Source organism: Macaca nemestrina, chromosome 4 (genome assembly GCF_043159975.1).
Source record: "Macaca nemestrina isolate mMacNem1 chromosome 4, mMacNem.hap1, whole genome shotgun sequence".
NCBI lineage: Eukaryota > Metazoa > Chordata > Mammalia > Primates > Cercopithecidae > Macaca > Macaca nemestrina.
In genome coordinates this window covers 158,884,785-158,905,112 of record NC_092128.1, presented here as the reverse complement: position 1 = coordinate 158,905,112, position 20,328 = coordinate 158,884,785, and the positions used below count along the sequence as shown (strand labels likewise).

General features: G+C 37.1%; 1 protein-coding gene across 16 annotated transcripts in view; it reads right to left on the bottom strand.

The window, feature by feature from the left end:
• LOC105483467 (uncharacterized) overlaps positions 1–20,328 on the bottom strand; it is a 573,731-nt gene that overhangs the window by 454,767 nt on the left and 98,636 nt on the right. For 11 of the 16 annotated variants that reach the window (XR_011622692.1, XR_011622689.1, XR_011622700.1 and 8 more), the window contains one exon: positions 13,666–13,762. Coding sequence is in view for 3 of the 16 variants with exons in the window: in XM_071095500.1 (XP_070951601.1) it covers positions 13,666–13,731 (66 nt within the window). In the remaining 13 variants the exon portion in view is untranslated. Of the gene's footprint in view, positions 1–333; positions 2,956–3,114; positions 3,902–13,665; positions 13,763–20,328 lie in introns of those variants that run through there. The other 5 variants (XR_011622710.1, XR_011622684.1, XR_011622683.1 and 2 more) reach the window with 5 other exon arrangements.

Here is a 20,328-nt window from a genome sequence, read left to right as displayed (position 1 = left end):
AATGTTTACATATATTCTGTCACACCGTTGTTCCTTCATCATCTATCCCACACATGATTTGCCTAAAACAATGTTGATTCAAGTTGAAGAGAAGCATGATTTAAACAAAAGGACAATTTTCAGAAAAAGGACACGCAAGACAACACAAATACTGTATTTTTCTGGTTGCATCACCGAGATTAGTGTGAAATCAAGCAGAAACAAAACCATATCATCTAAGAACTTCTAAGAAATGCTTTTGCTATAATTTCCCTCAAAGCACAACAGATTTCTAACTTGTTTTTACAACATAGCAAGTACATTTTAAATAAAATATCTGAAATCTGCACTCACCATGAAAAAGCAACAGTTGCGTAGAGTAAAAGTGTGCTATTTTCTGCCCCTGTTCCATTTCAGTTTTGCCTATGGTTGTCCAACACCCAAAAGCCCAGAGCTGCCACCCAGAGGCCCCTTCCACAAGCTGGCTTATTTGCCTGTCAATCTGAGTGCCGGCTTCTCTATTATGCAGCTGTGCACTTTGCTGAAGTTCTAATATAATTTCCATACGCTTCCCACCGCCTGAAGTAGGCGATTTGTTCTTTCAGTTCAATGAATACTCAAATCACTTTTCAGGTAACTGTAGGATCAAGCTTTAAGTTGTTCACCCTCGAGTTAAGGAGTTCTTGGTAAGAAGTGGGTGGAGAGAAGTAAGCTCACTACAAGGGAATTCAGAGTGTAATCAGAACGCAGAGAGAAACTTCCTCTTTTTTCCTTCCTTGCTAGGCTGAGCGACTAGTGCCTCTTTCACAGAACTTAGGAATGTAAAGGGAGGACGCAAAGAGGCCCCGCCAGACAACCCTTTCTCAATCAATTAGCTTGCAGCCATTACTTGTGACCTTAGGTCACACAGCATAAGTGTGTGGGGCGTGCCTTCAGGGGTCCCAAGGCTACTTATTACAGCTTAGATCACCAAAACCAAGCAGACACTAAAATCTAGAAATGTTTTAATAGAAAATGTGCTAAAGATGTGACTAAAGGTAAACTCCAAGTGTCTTTTTGCAGTAACTACTATTTAATCCAGTCAAAGATTTTTTTTTATATTAAGAAATCTAAAACAATATTTTCCATGTTGATCAAACAGGATTTAGAATAAAGCAGTGAAACTTTTTTTATGTTAAATTTCAAGCTGGGAATAGAGAAATGACAAACAATATATCATATAGATCACAGGATCACATATGTATTACTCATACAGCTCAGGTTCCAAGGTCTTGCTTGAGTTTTTTAAAGAATGCTGGTTTATTATATCTAATCGCAGAGTAGAACTACTGTAAACAAAGTTCTCTATGCTTAAGGAAATCAAAATAATATCACTTTAGGGGCTAGGAATAACGGTTTTAAACTCTTTAAAGATTACATTCTATCTTAGTATCATAGTATGTTTAAATTCTCATTAAAACAACTATGAGAATCATAGTTGAGAATCCTTTTGAGCTCTATTTCAGACAAATGTTTTTTCTCTTTAACATTTCTTTAAATGAGAACTCAAAATAACAGAAAATAGGAGAAACACTACAGAAAAATCTAACCTTTTACAACTACAGATTTGTGTAAATTTCATACTGTAAGTTTTCGTATTCCTTGAAAACACTAAAAAATAGTAGCCACCACCATCAATAAATCAATGATACAGAAACATCAGGCAATTTTATTTCAAATTAAATCCATGCTTTTGAATAGTACCACCCAATTAAGAAGCACAGCCTTTTATACTGATTGGATTAGCCAGTCTCTTCCCTCCAAAATGGCTGTTACTCAGATATGGATTTGCCACACCCACGTTTTCTCACTCTGTTTACTTGGTGATGCCACAAGGCATGTCTGATCCAGCACAGCGCAGGAATGGCAATATTCCATATGGATACCTGGCCAACTCAAGTGTCTGCAAAGTGGACACTGACATAAATAAAACAGACGAACCAAAAAAATCCAAGAATAAATAAGACAGGTGTAAGAAAGCAGTGGGCAAATAATACTGTCTGAGGGATAGAGTCAATTTTAGAAACTGCAGGAACAAATAATGTGGTAATAGGAGTGTTGAAATCAGTTATGGATGGGAGTTAGGGCAGAAATTAAGAGTTTCCACTTTCTCCACTATACAATAGGGAGTTATTGATAAGTTTGAAAAATCATTGACATTGCCTCTCAATAAATTTTAAATAATAATAATTTGATGTCTTTTAGTGATTCTGTTACAGGTGTTTTATATATTGATAACAGGCATTATTGAAAACCATTTTTGGCTTTTTAGCCAATAGATATACAGAAAATCAAAAATTCTGATTACTGCTTAAGGACTACCTAGTTTTTAGAAATTTCTACAACTCAACACCACCCTATCATTGCATGTTTCATCTTACTCTGTTATAAAAAGAGCAAGCTTTTTTTGTTGTTTGTTTGTTTGTTTCATTTGAGACTAACAAATAACTTTTAAAAGTCAACAAGGCCAGCAGGCCTTATGCATTAGAAGTCTGCAATTAAACACCTCCAAGATCTGGCCTCTATTCTGACACAGGTACATGCACAAAACAAAGGACTTTCTGATAAAAGTGCAAAAAGGTCACTAATAACCTATGTAAAACATAAAACATACATCAGCACTTGAAAGGGCCTTGGTGAGTTCACAGTCCATAATGTATTTTTTTTAATGGCCAGTTGACTAAAACAACCACAGACATTCTGAGTTACATATGGGTTACAGAAAAAATCCCATTTGAAAAGTGTTGTATCTTGCATTGAAAAGATCACTACCAGGATGCTACTGAAAAAAGCTGGTCAGTTTCCACCATCATTTCATGGGGATAATGTCCACTGCTCCACATGTCGTGGTGATTTTATCAAACACTGAAGAACATTTTTCACTAAGTTCATCTAATTTGAAAAACATCTCAATAGCTTAGATAATTCTACCACTAAAACCCTATGATGTGTATTTAGAGATGCTAAGTTAGAATAAATATGAAAATAATTAAAATTATACTTTAAATAAAAGACCATTCAAAATGGTAAGACATAACAATAATAAATGAAGTTACAAAGGCATAATTTCTAAACATCACATGATAACAACAAAATACTTGCTACTTATTATGTCATGTTGATATTTTCTACTCTAATTCTATTATGCATCTATACATTTGTCCAATCATTTGGAATGTCTTGAAAGATAGTCATTTTGGGATGGAGGAAGAGTTGAACTAAAATGAAAGGCCTGATAAATATTGCTATAAAAATTTTAGTTTCCATGACATCTGGTTAGCAGTCCACCGTCATAAGTTGGTCTCAGCTAACTTTTAGTTAAAATACTTAAACTGAAAAGTACATCTCTCAACAATTCTAAAAACTAAGATTAATAGTGGTAATATCTTTACCATTCTTCTGAAACTAATGATGTTGGGCTAAGAAAAACAACAGGTGGTCTGCAATGTAGACAGATTAGTCCTATCCATCTGAAAATTAAGAAGGTATTTTAACATTTCTTGATCAACTGCCATCATATTTATGGCCTGTTCCACCAACATTTGGATGGCCATAATTATATCGGGCATCAATAGAAGGTGCTGGTTCTTGGGATCCATAGTGCAGTGCCCTCATATCACCATCTCTTCCTAGGGGCAGGGAGGCCTGGCATGTAACACATTACATGCCCCCAAAATTAGTTAAAATGAGGTATATAGTAGGAGAGAGAGGAAGATGGTGAAGAAATGAACTTACAGTATTAGGAATAGTAGCTTTTCATGCTTGTGAAATAACAAGGTTTGGGACATAAGAGACCTACTTACTATTGAGAGCAAAGTCAGATTGCACAGATGTGCCCTGGTCTCCAGCTGCTGGGAGGACCGCACACCAACGTGTCATCCAGCTGGAGCAACATGAAGTGGATTTAATCAGCATGAATGGGCTTTAACCGGGCAAGAAGTGGATAGTAAGAAAACAACAGGTGTTATCTGCTCGTAAACATGCCATTAGATAGATCTAAGCTAATCCAGAGTGTTGAGCCAATAGAAAACAAATATAAAGGTGGAGCCTATATAAAAATACTACAGAGAACATGGGATAAGAACATTTTTAAAAGGAGAGCAAAAGATAAATATATTGCTATTAAAACAGGTGAAAACAGGGATTTTAAATAAAATTCACAAAGCCGTGATCCCTATCATATAGGACAAGAAGGAGGAAACAGCTTAAAATAACAGTAAGAACTTAAAAAAAAAAAAAAGGAAGCATAGTGGATAAAGAAAAAAATGAAGTAAGGATGATAAATGACACTGGAAAATTACAATAGTGAAATGAATGACAAACTTTAAAAAATAGGAGTTGTGTTTGAAATCCATAGCAACAATAGAGGTAAGCTTGCTGGAAGAAATCTTCTAATATTTGATTTCACATGTTTTTAAATCTAAAATGTCACAAAACATAAGGAAAACTTAAGAGTAAATTCTGTGTTCTACCAAAAAGACACATGCACTTGTGTGTTCATCTCAGCACTATTCAGAATAGCAAAGACATGGAATTAACCTAGGTACCCATCAGTGGTGGACTGGATTAAGCAAATATGGTCCATATATACCATGGAATACTACACAGCCATGAAAAAGAATAAAATCACGTCCTTTGCAGCAACATAGATGCAGCTGGAGGCCACTATCCTTAGTGAATTAGTGCAGGAACAGAAAACCAAATACTGTGTATTCTCATTTATAAGTGGCAGCTAAGCACCAGGTACACATGGACATAAAGATGGAAACAACAGACCCTGGGGGTCACTAGACGGGAGAAGAGAGGGAGGGAGGAAAGGGCTAAATGTATTGGGTACTATGCTCACTACCTGGGTGACAGGATCATTCATACCCAAAACTCAGCATCCTACACTATACCCATGTAATAAACCTGCACATGTACTCCCTGAATCTAAAATAAAAATGATATTATGAAGGAGGGAAACATGTCTATAAAAATGTGAAAAATTTCAACATAATTAATGCATAACACCTCTTGCATATCATTTTAAAGGAAAAAAAAGGAGCAAACACTTTAATTAAAAAAAAATGGATAAAGAAGAGGAAGAGATGAGGAAAAAAAAAACTATGGCTGGGCACGGTGGCTCATGCCTGTAATCCCAGCACTTTAGGAGGTGGAGGCAGGCAGATCACAAGGTCAGGAGTTCAAGACCAGCCTGGCCAACACAGTGAAATCCCGTCTCTACTAAAAATACAAAAAAATTAGCCGGGCGTGGTGGCAGGCACCTGTATCCCTGCTACTCGGGAGGCTGAGGCAGGGGAATCACTTGAACCCGGGAGGCAGAGGTTGCAGTGAGCCAAGATCACGCCATTGCACTCCAGCCCAGGTGACAGTACGAGACTGCATCTCAAAAAAAAAAAAACAAACAAACAAACAAACAAAAAAAACCTAAAGCAACATTGATATATAGTGTACATTTTTATTTTTTTATCATTTAAAAACTAATATTCAAAGTGGGTTATTCCATTGTAAAATGAGTATTCTCATACATTGCATATGAGTATACAAATTAAAACAGGCTTTCTGTAAGGCAACTTATTTATATGTCCAAAAGTTTTGTGTTTCTTTGTTTTTATGCATTTATTCACTGAACAAATATTTATTGATCATGTACTATGTCCCAGGCACTGTTTGAGACACTAGGAATAAAGTGTTTAACAAAGCAGAATTTCTGCCTCGTTTATCTTCAGTTCTAGCAGGTAGAGATAAATGGTCAACAAGTAGACAAATTAACATTACATATTAAGTACTACTGAATGTTAAGACAAAAATAATGCAGGATAAGACAAATGACTTTGGAGGCAGCGGATACTACATTTTACATAGGTGTTCAGGGAAATGTCTCTCTGGTGCGGTAACACTTGAGCAATAATCTGAGTGAAATATGGGAATCCAACATGATAATATATGGGAGAAAAGCATTTGCAGAGAATGGGGCCCGATTCTCAGTGACACATTGAGGGTCCTTTTGTAAGAAACTCATTAGTGAGATAGGGGTATGTGTAATGTGTACACCATTTTTGTACAAAATTGTTTATAACTGCCAGGAAAACTGAAAATGGAATATATCAATTCTTATGATATATTAGATATTGATTAAAAACGATTACTTTCAAGAGTCATGAGATGTAAACTTTAGGTAAGCAAAAGCAGGGGGGTTAAAAACCAAACTGCAGATAATATATGATTCCAATTTTGTAAGATGAGTGTTTTTGAATATAGTTAAAAGATCAGGTATCAAAATACTCTCATCTCTGCATAGTAGAATACTGGATTTTTAGTTTCTGATATTTTCAAAATTAAAAAACATGTAAGTATATTTTTTAATCAAAGAAAAACACTGAACAAAGGAGAGGTAGACATTCCAACTTTGGTGTATTATTAATTCCAGCATTCTCTTTATCACACATCTTGAAGCCTTTAATTTATTTGAAATATCTTATTTTCCCAAATCTAGTTAGAACTTGAAATGATTCTTCTTTTTTAAGGAATGGAAATTTCCCCCTTCCCTTCAATTTCACTGCTTCTGCTGTGTTGCTTAGATCCACAGGAAGATTTTAAAAATAAATCTATAAAATCATGTTCATCTATGTCTACAGCCTTTGTTTTCTCCTTCGAGAGCATATGGCGAGAGTCATCTCATCCAGTGACAAATGCCCTCCCACAACATACACTACTTTGACCCTCAATTAGATCTTCTCAGACAATCTAAAATAACTCATGTCTGAGACTCCTCCTGTCTGTATAGATCCCAAAGGATTGGAGCAGCAGCAGGAAAGCAAGAAAGTATCTTACTGCAGCCTAGGATACATGTGGCCAAATGGGTGAGCAACTGGGAGTTGAGTGAGGTTGCTAAAAAAAAAAAAAAGAAAGAAAGAGAAGGAGGAAAGAAAGAGAGAGAAAGAGGCAGAAAGAGAAGGAAAAAGGAAGGAAAGAGGGAAGGAAGGAAAGAAGGAAGGAAGGAAGGAAGGAAGGAAGGAAGGAAGGAAGGAAGGAAGGAAGGAAGGAAGGAGGGAGAAAGGGAAAGGAGGGAGGGAGAGAAGAGAACAAGCATGCAAACACAGCGAAAACTACACAATTAGGTCATTAACGAAAAGTGAAAGCTCAGCAAGGTATCAGAATGCACAGGTGAAAGCTCATGTTGAGGAATCAGAGAGCAGGATGGTCAAGAGCGCCCAGTTCAACAACTTTTGTTGTTTTGATAAATCTATAAAGCATACTGCCTGGGTGTTTTCTTTCAAAGCTCTTGTTAAAACAACAAAACACCAAAACGAATAAAGTAAATATGAAGATTAGAGAGAGAGAGAATATTAGATGATCTCCCACAATTTTAACAAATGAATAAATGATTAGAATGGGAGCTGGGAGGGAAGAGGAAGCATGGCTCCTGGAGGGGTGTTATGAAATGCACGTGTATAATTGATTCTTGTGTTCGCTGGTGTTGCTACATTAATGTAAGTGGAGATTTTAGAGCAGAGTATAGAAAATGGTCTGACTGGACTGGTGATGGTGGTAAACAGGGTTGAGAAAGCTAGATGGTTGGAAAGTACAAGTTTGATTCAGATAGAAAAAAATAGAGACATTTACACAATAGAGAACGGAGAAAACTCACAAACTAGGAAGAAACAAAAGCACAGATAGCATGTCTACTATAGTGACAGGTCACAACTGAAGTCCAATCCTATGGAAAACTATTTGAGGGGCAACTATTGAGCTTCTCAAGGGAGGGTCTTTTGTGTGTGAGGCCTGGGCTAAACTAGGGTCCTGATATCCAGATTGTCTTTGATCACTCGTGGGATACTGACTTGTCCCCATATGCCCCACTGCCAATGGAGTTCACCTAGTCAAGTGGTTGCTCTAGCCGTTGGGTGACCAAATCTGCCTGGCCCCCAGAGACAGACCTAGGAAGAGAGTGTGGGATTAATAACAATTTTAATCAAGGAAAAGATACCAGAGGCATTAGGCAAATGTGCTCCAGTGTATCACAGCCACATGGAGTGGTACAGTCCAGTCCAGAACAAGAGACAAGACTGTATTTGGCACTTATGCAGGAATGTTTCTGAGATAAACCAAGGCTTCCTTGAGCAGATAGTGAAAAACATGTCACACACCACACCTCGAGGAGTGTGGAAAGGCCAACCTATTCCAATTATCTTTCCCTTTAGCCGTATTTAGTTCTAAAAATCCCCTCAGAGATTTTCGTGCCAAAAATACTTAGCACACCAAGACTCTAATTTGTATATGGGTAAAATACTATCTCCGGAACTTCTACAAAAATAAAATATAGTACATGTAAAGATTGCATTCACCTCCTTATGACTATCTCCAGGCTTTAGATTAGGATATTCTGAATCAGAGGATGTTGACAAAGAAGGCAAGCCGCCCAGAACCAGGGCTGCCGAATTTGAATTAATACTCTTAAACAACTGGCCTTAAATCCCTAGTACCTAAAACTGTGGGTGCCTATGCTGTTACCGAAACTTTGCCTGTTGAGTTGGAGAATCCTGAAGAGTTAATCAAAGGCAACATACTACTTTCCTGAGCTCCCTGAGCCTAAATCCAAATGATCAGAACTAAACTTCCAATTAGAAGAGGATATTATGGGACAATGAATATAAAAGCAAATAAAGTTCTATGATTCCAGTTCTCAAATTTTCAAGAAGAGCTATTTTTTCAGATCCCAGCTACTGTTTAATTGGATGGGGGAATTGTTTTCATTGTGTCCCCAAGTCATAGTTCAATTAATTAACTTTCAAGCTTTTAAGAAAAGAAAATTGATTCTAACTATAGCATGTGATCAGAAAGGTATCTAAAATATCTGAGCTAAAGCGCTTTGGAATATATTATACAGATTGCAAGTTACAAAGTTTACTCTTTTCTTGCCCTTTTTCCTTTCAGGAAGCAAAGCTTGGAAAGAAATCATCAAATGTTGCAGGACACTTGTAAGCGCAGAGAACTATGACAACCTGATAAGGAGGGTATCTTTTTCTTTAACGTTTGTCCAACAAGAGAACACATTGTTAGTGTGCTTGAATTCCAACAAAAGAAGGCATAGAATGAATCTTGGTTCTTCCCTTTTACTTGCTAACTATGTACTGAATGAATAAATGGTGCATTATACATCTATAAAACAGCCCAAAATAACATTTTTAGTGAGTGTGAATCTCTACAAATTTCCCCGAAAAACATGAAACTAGGATGCCTGCTGCGAAAGATAAAAGCTCTGATCATATTTTTAAAAGAAGGAAGTCTTAGCAGTTGATAAAAGACTGTTTTAGGCCTAAAGACTGGTATAAATTTAAGAAGGGGCTGGGCATGGTGGTTCACACCTGAAATACCAGCAGTTTGGGAGACTGAGGAGAGAGACTTGACTGAGCCCAGGAGTTCAAGACTAGCCTGGGCAATAGTGACACCCTATCTCTACAAAATATAAAGTTACTCAGGCGCAACAGTGCACACCTGTAGTCCCAGCTACACAGGGTAAGAGTGACGTTCAGGGAAAGAAAGGATGAGGACATTAACCAGAAGTCTCCAGGGACTGGTTCCTTCCCACCTTACCTCCCACCAGACTTTCTCCACCAATAATTGTATACTAATTAAAGCAAAGCCAGCAGCCGCTCTGTTTCTCATGGCCATGCCTCTTACTAGAGCGTCTTTGGTGTTTGGAGAGCCCTGCTGCCACAATCTGTTTTCTCTTCTTTTTCTGGCTTTTCTTCTTTTTCATGTAACTTGTTTCTTCTCTCTTTTAAGACTTATCTTAGATGTCACCTCCTCTGCTTCTGCCCAGACCCAACTGGGTCCCTCTCCCCTGGCATCTAGTTGTTCTCTGTGACTGCTAGCATTGCACTTACTACCTTCCACTAAAAAGTCGAAATGTCATGCCTCTGCCAATTTTGTTTCAGAAATATCTCTTGATTCCATTCTCTGATCTTGTCCCAGTGCCTCTACTGTTTTGATTCAGGTAATTGTCATCTATTGCTCACCTGGTTTCTTACAAACCCCTCTCCCTGGTTTTCCAGCCTCTCTTTAGCAGTTCAATAATCAGAAAACTGTCAGAATTTTCTTCCTAAAACACATGTCATTTTTCTGCTCAACACCTTTATTTTCACTCATTTACAAAATAATAAAACCTAAACTTTAACACAGCAAAAAAAAAAAAAAAAAGAGTCATAATTTGACCTTTATAGTCTCATTAGCCCATACTTCTGCCACTCTTAATCTATGTTCTGGGGACATTAAATATCTGGCCATGCTCAAGAAACCTGTGCTCCTTAATATGTATGTGACTTCCACAGAGCCAGTTCCTTGCCATAAAATGCCTCTCCCCCATTTAGTTCTTTCTAACAGGCTAATGCATCTCCTAAGATGCCGCACAAGCACTCTTCAATAAATTTTCTCAGTCTCTGCCCAGCAGAGCTATTTGCAAAATGTTATATGAGATCACAGTATTTTCAGTATTTTGCTCATGTATCTAATTTAGTTTTTTGGTTTTTTTGTTTGTTTTCTTTTCTGGGTTTTTTTTTTTTTTTTTTTTTTTTTTTTTTTTTTTTTTGGCAGAGTCTCACTCTGTCATCCAGGCTGGAGTGCGGTGGTGTAATCTCGGCTCACTGAAACCTCTACCTCCCAGGTTCAAGGGATTCTCCAGCCTCAGCCTCCCAAGGAGCTGGGATTACAGGCACCCGCCACCACGTTTGGCAAATTTTTTTATTTTTTAGTAGAGACAGCATTTCACCATCTTGGCCAGGGTGGTCTTGAACTCTTGACCTCATGATCCGCCTGCCTCAGCCTCCCAAAGTGCTGGGATTACAGGCATGAGCCACCGTGCCTGGCCTAATTTAGTATTTAGTACAGTATTTTAGTTGTTGATTTTATTTCTAAATTTATGTCTTGCACCAAACAAGAAATTTATGTCTTCCACGAAGCTAGCTTTATGTCTTGCACAAAACAAATGTTACTTTTGTCCCTCCTCTATACCAATAGACGGTGACCTCATGGAGGGCATCAAAACTGCTTTGTTGGTTTCTGTATTTCCAAAGCCTGTCACAACATCTAGCACTCAGTAGGCAACTGCTGGATTACTGGGAAAGGAAACAGAGAAAAGAGGAGGAGAGAGGAGGGGAGAGGAGGGGAGAGGAGGGGAGAGGAGGGGAGAGGAGGAAAGAGAGGGGAGGGGAGGGGAGGGGAGGGGAGGATGATATGACAGGAGATAATGTACTAAGAAGAGGAGAGGAATGAAGACTATTAAAATTCCATAACTGAGAATGCATCATTCTTCTGAAGGTGGATATCATCTTTACAGCAAAGAAAAAGAAAACTATCTTAAATAACTAAAGGATTCCAGTTTCAAGAAGGTAAAATAAATAATCTTTCCATAACTTTCTCCTTCCAAAAATCATCACAAAGAATGAGGAAGAAAAATAAACTCTAATACAAATTGTGTTTGTTTCTTGTATAACAAATTGCCACAACCTTGGTGGCTTAAAAACAACAGAGATTTCTTCCGTTACAATTCTGGAGGCCAGAAATTTAATGTCAGTTTTACTGAGGTAAAATCAAGCCTTTTGGCAGGGCCAAGTAAAAAGAGGACACGATTTCTAGAAAAAAAAGAAAAATACCTACAACATCATAAAATGGAAGAATAAACTAGGGTGACAGTCAAAACAAAAACAAAAACAAAACCCTAAATGGCATCTCTTTAAAAGAAGCCTTCGAGAACAACTAGAGAGAAACGTGGAAGGTAAAAGAAGAAGGAGATAAAAGTCCTCTGTTTCTTTCTACTTTTATCTGGAGGGAGACAGGTAGCAGGAGAGATTTCTCCAAGTGTAGTGGGAGGGGGACCTTTCTAGATCATTTGACCAGCTTGTCGTTGTAGAAAATTGAATAGAAAGGCATTTTATAAAGATATTGGAGGGTTTGGGAAGACATACCAAAAAAAAAAAAAAAAAAAAAAAAAGGAAGAGGAATAGGTGGAAGGGAGGGAGAAAGGGAGATAGGGAAACGGTGAGGGAGAAACTGAGCAAAAGAAAAATGAGGCCGGGCGCGGTGGCTCAAGCCTGTAATCCCAGCACTTTGGGAGGCCAAGACGGGCGGATCACGAGGTCAGGAAATCGAGACCATCCTGGCTAACACGGTGAAACCCCGTCTCTACTAAAAATACAAAAAAATTAGCCGGGCGAGGTGGCGGCACCTGTAGTCCCAGCTACTCGGGAGGCTGAGGCAGGAGAATGGCGGGAACCCGGGAGGCGGAGCTTGCAGTGAGCTGAGATCCGGCCACTGCACTCCAGCCTGGGCGACAGAGCGAGACTCCCTCTCAAAAAAAAAAAAAAAAAAGAAAAAAGAAAAGAAAAATGAAGGGCCAGGCAGTGCCAGACCTTGTGGCACATGCTTGTAATCCCAGCTCCTTGGAAGGCTGAGGCAGGAGAATGGCTTGAACCCAGGAAGCAGAGGCTGCAGTGAGCCGAGATTCCACCACTGCTCTTTACAAAAAGCTGTTTTATAAAGCAACTGAAGACTTAGCAAAAAAAAAAAAAAAAAAAAAAAAAAAAATGGAGAAAAGGAGAATAGGAGGAAGGGAGGGATAAAGGAAAGAGGAAGAAAGGGAGATAGGGAATCCAGCCTGGGTGACAGAGTGAGACTCCATCAAAAAAAGGAAAAGAAAGAGAGACAGAAAAAGGAAGGAAGGAAGGAAGGAAGGAAGGAAGGAAGGAAGGAAGGAAGGAAGGAAGGAAGGAAGGAAGGAAGGAAGGAAGGAAGGGAGGGAGGGAGGGAGGGAGGGAGGGAGGGAGGGAGGGAGGGAGGGAGGGAGGGAAAGGAAAGCACTGAATTCAAGAGAAAAACGAAAATTCTACTACAGTAAAGAGAATGCAATCGTATCACATCACCAGGCTTAGCAGTAAACACTACTTGTATAGTCTTGCTAACTATAAATTCAGATACATATTTAAACTAAAATTGTAAAAATAGTGATATAGCTATACAGGGAGAATCAAGAATGTGGGGGTTTTAAGGAAGTGTAAATCCACATCTATAGCAACAAGAAATCAATTATTAGAGCACTAACTCTAAAAATCATGAGATAGATGTATAGATGTTATTTAAATCCACAAAAGTAAAATAAAAATTAAAGAGTTTGAAAGTGGTTGTTTTCCTGCAGTTGTGCAGGAAATAAATAAATAAAACGTTTATTTATTTAGTTACTGGCCTTTAAATTTACTTGAATTTTAAATATATGCAAATATATTCATTTGGTAAAAGTTGTTTTTAAAGAAATATTAAATTTATTTAGCCCACTCCTCTTTCCTTTGTTTAGAATTATAACAAGCAAATCAAGTAGCCACATGTCCTCTTTTTTTCTTTAAAATATTTCCATAAAAGAAGGTTATACTACAACTATAACTTTATTCATGAGTCAATACACAAATGCATGCTTTAGTCGCTCTGCTCTTCACAGATAATTGAAATTGATATAATGTCATTTATTAACAAGTTACACATTAGATCATAAATATAGCTTCTTGCAAAAATCTGTAGATCAAACTTGAGAAAGGAAATAGTTTCTTTTATAAAGGGACTGTGCATTCCTAAAATCATCTGTATTATTTTTACCTGGTTTGTAGAACATTGAACTGTCTTCAGATGAAGAACTGGTTGGGCCTTGCTATTTCTTCTCATCTTCACATCACCATGGGCAAGCTAAAGAAAGCTGGAGAGAAGAAATGTTGATTTGTAAATTCAGAACTGGCACTCATTCAAAAACTTCCTATAGGTATACTAAGGCTCATCTCATCAACTTGTTAATAAAAAGGTCTTATTTATCTCTCTTAACTGTAAAACTAATGTAATGCAAAATTATATTTTTTCAGAGTAAATGACTGTTTAAAAATAATATTTCCACCTCACACACACAGAGCAAAGTACAAGGAGAGTTTACACAACAGGATGAGAGTCTCCATTATTATTTCTGGAGAGCATCCTAGTCTGATGTTTTTCCTTTCGCCATTCTTAGAGAAAGCACACTGTCCAAAACAGATCAATCTAAGTCCTACTTATTTCCTCAGGAATACAGGTCAGGCAACATGCAGTATCCTTGGGAAAGTGGCCCAAAATGACCAAAAAGGCCGTCTCAGTAAGACATCAGGAAGCACAACTGTTTCCATTGACACCAACATAATAAAAAACAAAACGCTCTAGAACTACGTGCTTTCTGAATCATAGTTTGTAAAAATATTGCACATGCTGTGTTTTGACCACCCAAGAGAAATTAAAGTCACTTTATCCCTGTAAAAGCATCTTGGTCCTACTGATGTTTATGATTCTAAAATCAGGAGCATGGGTGGGACCCTCTCTGTTCCTGGGAAAGGATCAGTCAGTATCTGCTAAGGCGATATTAGAAAAAAGCTTTAAAATACCCCCTTTGTTGCAAACCTGCTATGGGAATTCATGGTATGCAACATCAAAGGAGCAAAATTCAGGTCACCTCTGTTGGATGTAGCCATGTGGGTGTGTGAATTAAAAACATGCAACAGGGAGCCTGACAGGTTCCTGTCTGGCCTCTTCTTCAACTTATCTAAAAGTGATCTTTATTGATAGTCAAAGGAGAGGGCTCAGACAATTTTCAGAATGTGCTGGTTCTCAGAAAAGTGGATTAAAATGGTCAAATGCCCCATTAACCTCAGGAAATAACCAATAAAAAAAGAGGCCCAAATCTTGGTAGCTAAAAGAAAACAAGAATTTCTGAGAATATTTCTGCTCCTCATGAAATAGATGAGACATGAAACTGTTCAGGAAGAGCTGGAGAATGTGCAGAAGTGAACTGTGTACTTCCGGTTCCGCTTCTCAAGCTGTCAGGACACAGCATAATAGGATGGTGTTTCATGATGGGCAAGGTGATCGACCACCTAGTAGCTAATATCTGTGGATCCCCTCAGGTGGTCAGACCCTCAAAGGAATGGGCCACTCATCTCCACAGTTTCAAGCTTATTTCAAAGCTTGCATCCTACACCTAATAAAAGTGCAGAGATGTTAAAACATGACAGTTTGTACTAGCGTAAAAAGAGTGATAAACTGATAGAGGTAAAGTGAAAAAACATAAAAATAAAACGAGATTTTGTTATTTGAGCAAAGCTTCCAATTTAGTCGTTCTGATGCTTCCTTCAAACCTACTTTCCCTAAGCGACTTCTGCAACTTGATTTCCTTCCTGCCCAAATTGCTGTGTCATCTGCTTTCCAACTAACAAAATCCTGCCCTTCTTTGAAGTCTCCTCTCAAATTGCACCTCCTTGGTAACGATTTCTCTGACTATACTAGTCCATGACATTCTTTATTTACTGAACTCATCTGTGACCCCATCTTGGCAGCTATATTATGCGATCTTGAGATGTTATGTGTGTGTGTCTATGTTTGTTTAAACTGATGCTTTATCTCCTGTGTTACAGTGCAAATCCAACAAGCCCAACAACCAGGCCTTCCATTTTCTGTTTTAATTTCCTACAGCCCTCACTTCAGACTTACACAATTAGTACAAAAGAAGGTTGGCAAAAGAACCAGCGTATTTTTTCCTTTAGCATAAGTAATATTAAAAGCCTTTTGCTTATCTTACAATGCATTTAGACAGAGATTTATGCTGACTTTGTGAAGAAATATTATCCGATTATCTAAACTTTCTTTTTCAGCATTTAGGAGTTTGGCTTAGAACAAGCTGACAAACAGGTGAACAATACTAAGGAGCAGCTTTAGAGCTGCTTATCAGTAATTCCACATTAGCTCAATATTTATGGGTTCTTTAAAGACTTTATTTGTAATTTGCTCCCTATATAGATAAGTAAGCTGCATCTAGAAACTCTCTTCAGACATGTTATTTCATTTAAAGTTTTAAAAACTGGATTGCTTTTTAAATAATACCAAATTCAAAGTAATAAATAATAATAATAAATAAATAATACCAAATTCAACGTAATAAACATTGGCTTTATTAAGCATGTCTAAATTTGGTTCAATGTTCATGCATTTTTTTTTACATTTACCTTTTATTTAAAATTTTAAAATTGCTGTATAATAGATGTACATAGTTTGGGGGCACATGTGCTAATTAAATATATTCATATAATTTATAAATTTTGATATTTTTTCCCAGTGAAGATTTAAATAGTCTGTGAAAAGTGGGTATTATCCTCTAAGAGAACACAAAACTGTATAAACTGAGAAACATTAATAATCATACACAGAATAAAGTTAATAGAAATCAAACTTGGAAAACATAAAAAACTCTTTTATGTTCTTTTATGTTCTTGACCAACTTGAAAATATAGACCAACTTGAAAGAGCTTTCATTAGTTACATGACTATTTTTTTTTACTAGCAAGGAAAAATATACCTAGCTCTACTTATGAATATCCAAATCATTTTAATAAGTAAAAATGGGAAAAACCTTGTGAAGAAAAATGTTGCACCTGAGTTACACAAGGCGGTAAATGCAGAATTGAGATACGTGACAGCTACCTAAAAGATAAAATTGCCCATGATAGAGTCCTTGCAATCAGGAGATGGGAAAATGAAATAGACACACACATAGGGAAAGTTGAAAAACAAACACACACAGGTTTTGGTGAAAAAGATGGATTTGAATCTATCCTCTTTTGCTTTCCACCAAAGGAACTTGGGAAAAGCTGCTTGGATTTATTAAGCCTCGGTTTTTTCATCCATACAACAGGCATGCTAGTTCTTCATTGCCTGGTTGTTAAGCGAAGTAAATGAGGTACATAATATAGAGCATCTAGAAAAATCCATGGAGAACTCTGGATATTCAACAGGTGTACCCTCCCTTTCTGCTCTGTAGATGGATGAGCAGTTCAGCACAGCAGATGTGCACCTTACTTGAAAGAAAAAGACCCACACATCCACAAAAAGTGTTATAGAGATGGGAAAATATTTACAGACCTTTAGAACAGGAAAAAAAATTGGAGCAGTAGGAAAAGTGGAGAAAGTACAAGTGTGTATCCAAGGAAGTGAAGGACCACATGTATTCTTGAAAAGATGGAGGTTGAGTGGAAGACAATGCTTATGTGCAAAAGTAATCATATATAAAAGAAGTAAAAATGTAAGTTGGGGCCGGGCCAAGAATTCCATGTGGAAGAGTGGGGAAATACTGGGAAGCTAATAAAGCCCCAGGTCAGAAGAAGGAGAATAAACTTTCATAGAAGTAAATGGTGCCATTCTTATAAAATTCAGTTATCATAATAAAATACTGCAACTATGAAACCTTTCCTATTGGAAATGTGTCAATTCTTGTGATTAAAACTTTACCCTTAATTCGAGATTGAGCTTTTACATAAGAGCACTTTCCTTAAAGTGCATTACTATATTTTGTCCCAATAAATTATATTGTGCTTTTAAGAAGTGGCCAACAAGGCATCAAAACCCCTCCTGCCTAATTATTTGTAAGCACACAGAATGTGGAGCAGGCAGAAAATAGAAATGCACATTATATGTCTGATACTGTACAAAAGAACCACGGTTTGGGAAGCAGAGCAGATCACTAAAAATGCTATAATGGATCCATAATGGTTCTCCATGGAATTCTTCAGACACAATAAAATCTCTTTGTAATGAGGATAAATTGCACATATTATACTTATTATTCAGTAAGGACATATTTTATTTACCTATAACATTTTTCTAGATGGATAGTGATACAGTCTCAAAAAGGCTTCCAGACATCCTATTTTGTGTATTCTCCTTGCCTCTCACAAGTTTACATTTGAGGTAATGGATCTTTCTGTTTTTGGTGTATGACACATCTATTACTCTCCTGTCGTCCATATGTTAGTCTTGCAGCTCTGTTTCAAATGATGATTTAACCAGCTTGAAAAAAAATAATTTTGGTATTCAGAGTAATATAAGGCCAAACCAAGTGCCCAGGGTTCTACCCAATCCTGCAATGCCATTTATTTTTAAAGAGCTGAGATAAACAAAGCTTATTTTCACTGGGTAAAATTAAAGAATACTGAAGGCCCAGTTCAGATAAGCAACATGAAACCACTGTATTATCATTAATATTGATCTAACTTTCTTGCATTAATACACGATGTCCTGAACTGCTTAGTTTTACTAAGAAGAAGGGGTAGAGGGGAAGCTACTAGCTACTCTCATAAAATGATAAAAACAAATAGTCTCTTAATATCTCTTCACTTTAAATAACATAACATTCATCTTACTCATAATATTTTAATCCTAACTGACCATGTCAATTCAGTAATGTCAATAATAAATCCATCCCAGTTTTTTTTTGTCATTTTTTAACTCTGATTTTTAAATTCAGGATAATTTAGTCTAATGTGAAGAATAGCTTACATTTTGCAGTGATATTCTGTCTAAAGCATTTTTTAGATTTACTTTATACATACTCGAAATAGGTCTGAAAAGAAACCACAGTCAAAGTTGATGGTAGAGAAAGTGTCTTTAGTAAAGGAGACAATGGCTTCCCAAATGACTCATTTGGTGAGCAGAAAGCCAACTCGTTTTCAGAACTCTTGGCCCAGGCTGGGACTTGATGTTCTAAGCAATGCTCCAATCCCCCTAACTTAACTGAAACTCCATCTGGTCTTCACAAGTTACAAGGAAATGTAAACCATAAAGAAATCTAGAGAAGACTCGTAAAGTTTAATGAAGTCTTATAAAAAATGAGATTTATAAAATCACATTAATAAAAATCAGATTTATTTTTTCAAATTGTGGAGTATGTTGAGATAAAGGACTGAATTGATAGTCCTTGAACTGCTACACACAAAACAGGCCTTCAAGGAAAAAGTCCTTCACTCAATGTACAGGCAGAAAGGAGATACAGAGAAAAACCATGATTGTAAGAATAGAAAGGACAAGAAAATAGAGTAAGTACTAATGTTGGTGTTTGGTTAGAACAAGAAGTAGTAACTTAACATAAGGAGATTTGAATGTGTTTTCAGCTTCAGGTATTGAATCTTAACTAAATATAGATGTTGGCAAAGAGAAGAATATGTGATTTACGTAGGAAGTGAGGACTAAGGATGTCCCTAAAAGGAGCAGCATTCCTCCTTTCCAGGTCAGAAAGCAACATAAGGGACAAACAAAGATTGTACCAACTTCCTCTGTTATACAATAACAACAATGACATCTACAACATTTATGGACCACCTACTGTACATCAGGCCATAATCTCTAGTAACTCTTTTATTCCTCCAACATTGCTAGGAGACAAGGTAACATTATTCCTCAAAATCCAGCTGCAGAGAGTTTAAGTAAATTGGTCAAGGTCATAGCCAATCAGTGGCAAAACCAAGATTTGAACCTCAGCCATCTGCATCGAGAGCTTACATTGCATTATTATTGTTTCCTGGCTTCCGGTGTTATTTTCTTTATTTTTGTTTATAAAATTGATTATTATTTTGTGCCTCTAAGGTTTGTGTTAAAGTAGGAATAACACCTGCATCCATTTAGTATGTTTCAAGTCTAAAAAATGCAGAGGTAGAAAGGCATGAGGGGATGGGAGGGACCAGGGAGAGAAGGAAGACAACAGAGTTTTCAGAAATTTGAAGGATGATGTACCATTTGAAAAGGCCTACTCAATATGTTCAGTTCCATAGTTTAAATATCATAAATTACTAACAGAAAGTCCATTACTTTAGAAGTTAAAGGTTGGCTCCATTAGATTGCTAGAGCATAGGTGAGTAAGTCAACGAGTTCTTTAGAAGTTTAATCCAGATGGGCTGGGCACACTAAAAGGATCAGGAGTCATGAAAACAAACCTGAGTCATTTCACTCTGTTCTTGACACACAAAATGCCATTAGTTATAGTACGGAGTTCTAACTATTCATAGCAAGAAGTTTAAAACACTTCACCTGGAATTAAAAAGTCTTGGCAATTTTGCCCCAGCCACCTTTCCAGGCTCACTTCCTGAGATCTGCGACCACTCCTCATAATATACATGTTAATTGTTCCCAAACATGCTGTAAACTAGAATGCTTCCTTTGATTAACTTTCGGTATATACCCAAAGGATTATAAATCATGCTGCTATAAAGACACATGCACATGTATGTTTATTGCGGCACTATGCACAATAGCAAAGACTTGGAACCAACTCAAATGTCCATCAATGACAGACTGGATTAAGAAAATGTGGCACATATACACCATGGAATACTATGCAGCCATAAAAAAGGATGAGTTAATGTCCTTTGTAGGGACATGGATGCAATTGGAAAACATCATTCTCAGCAAACTATCACAAGAACA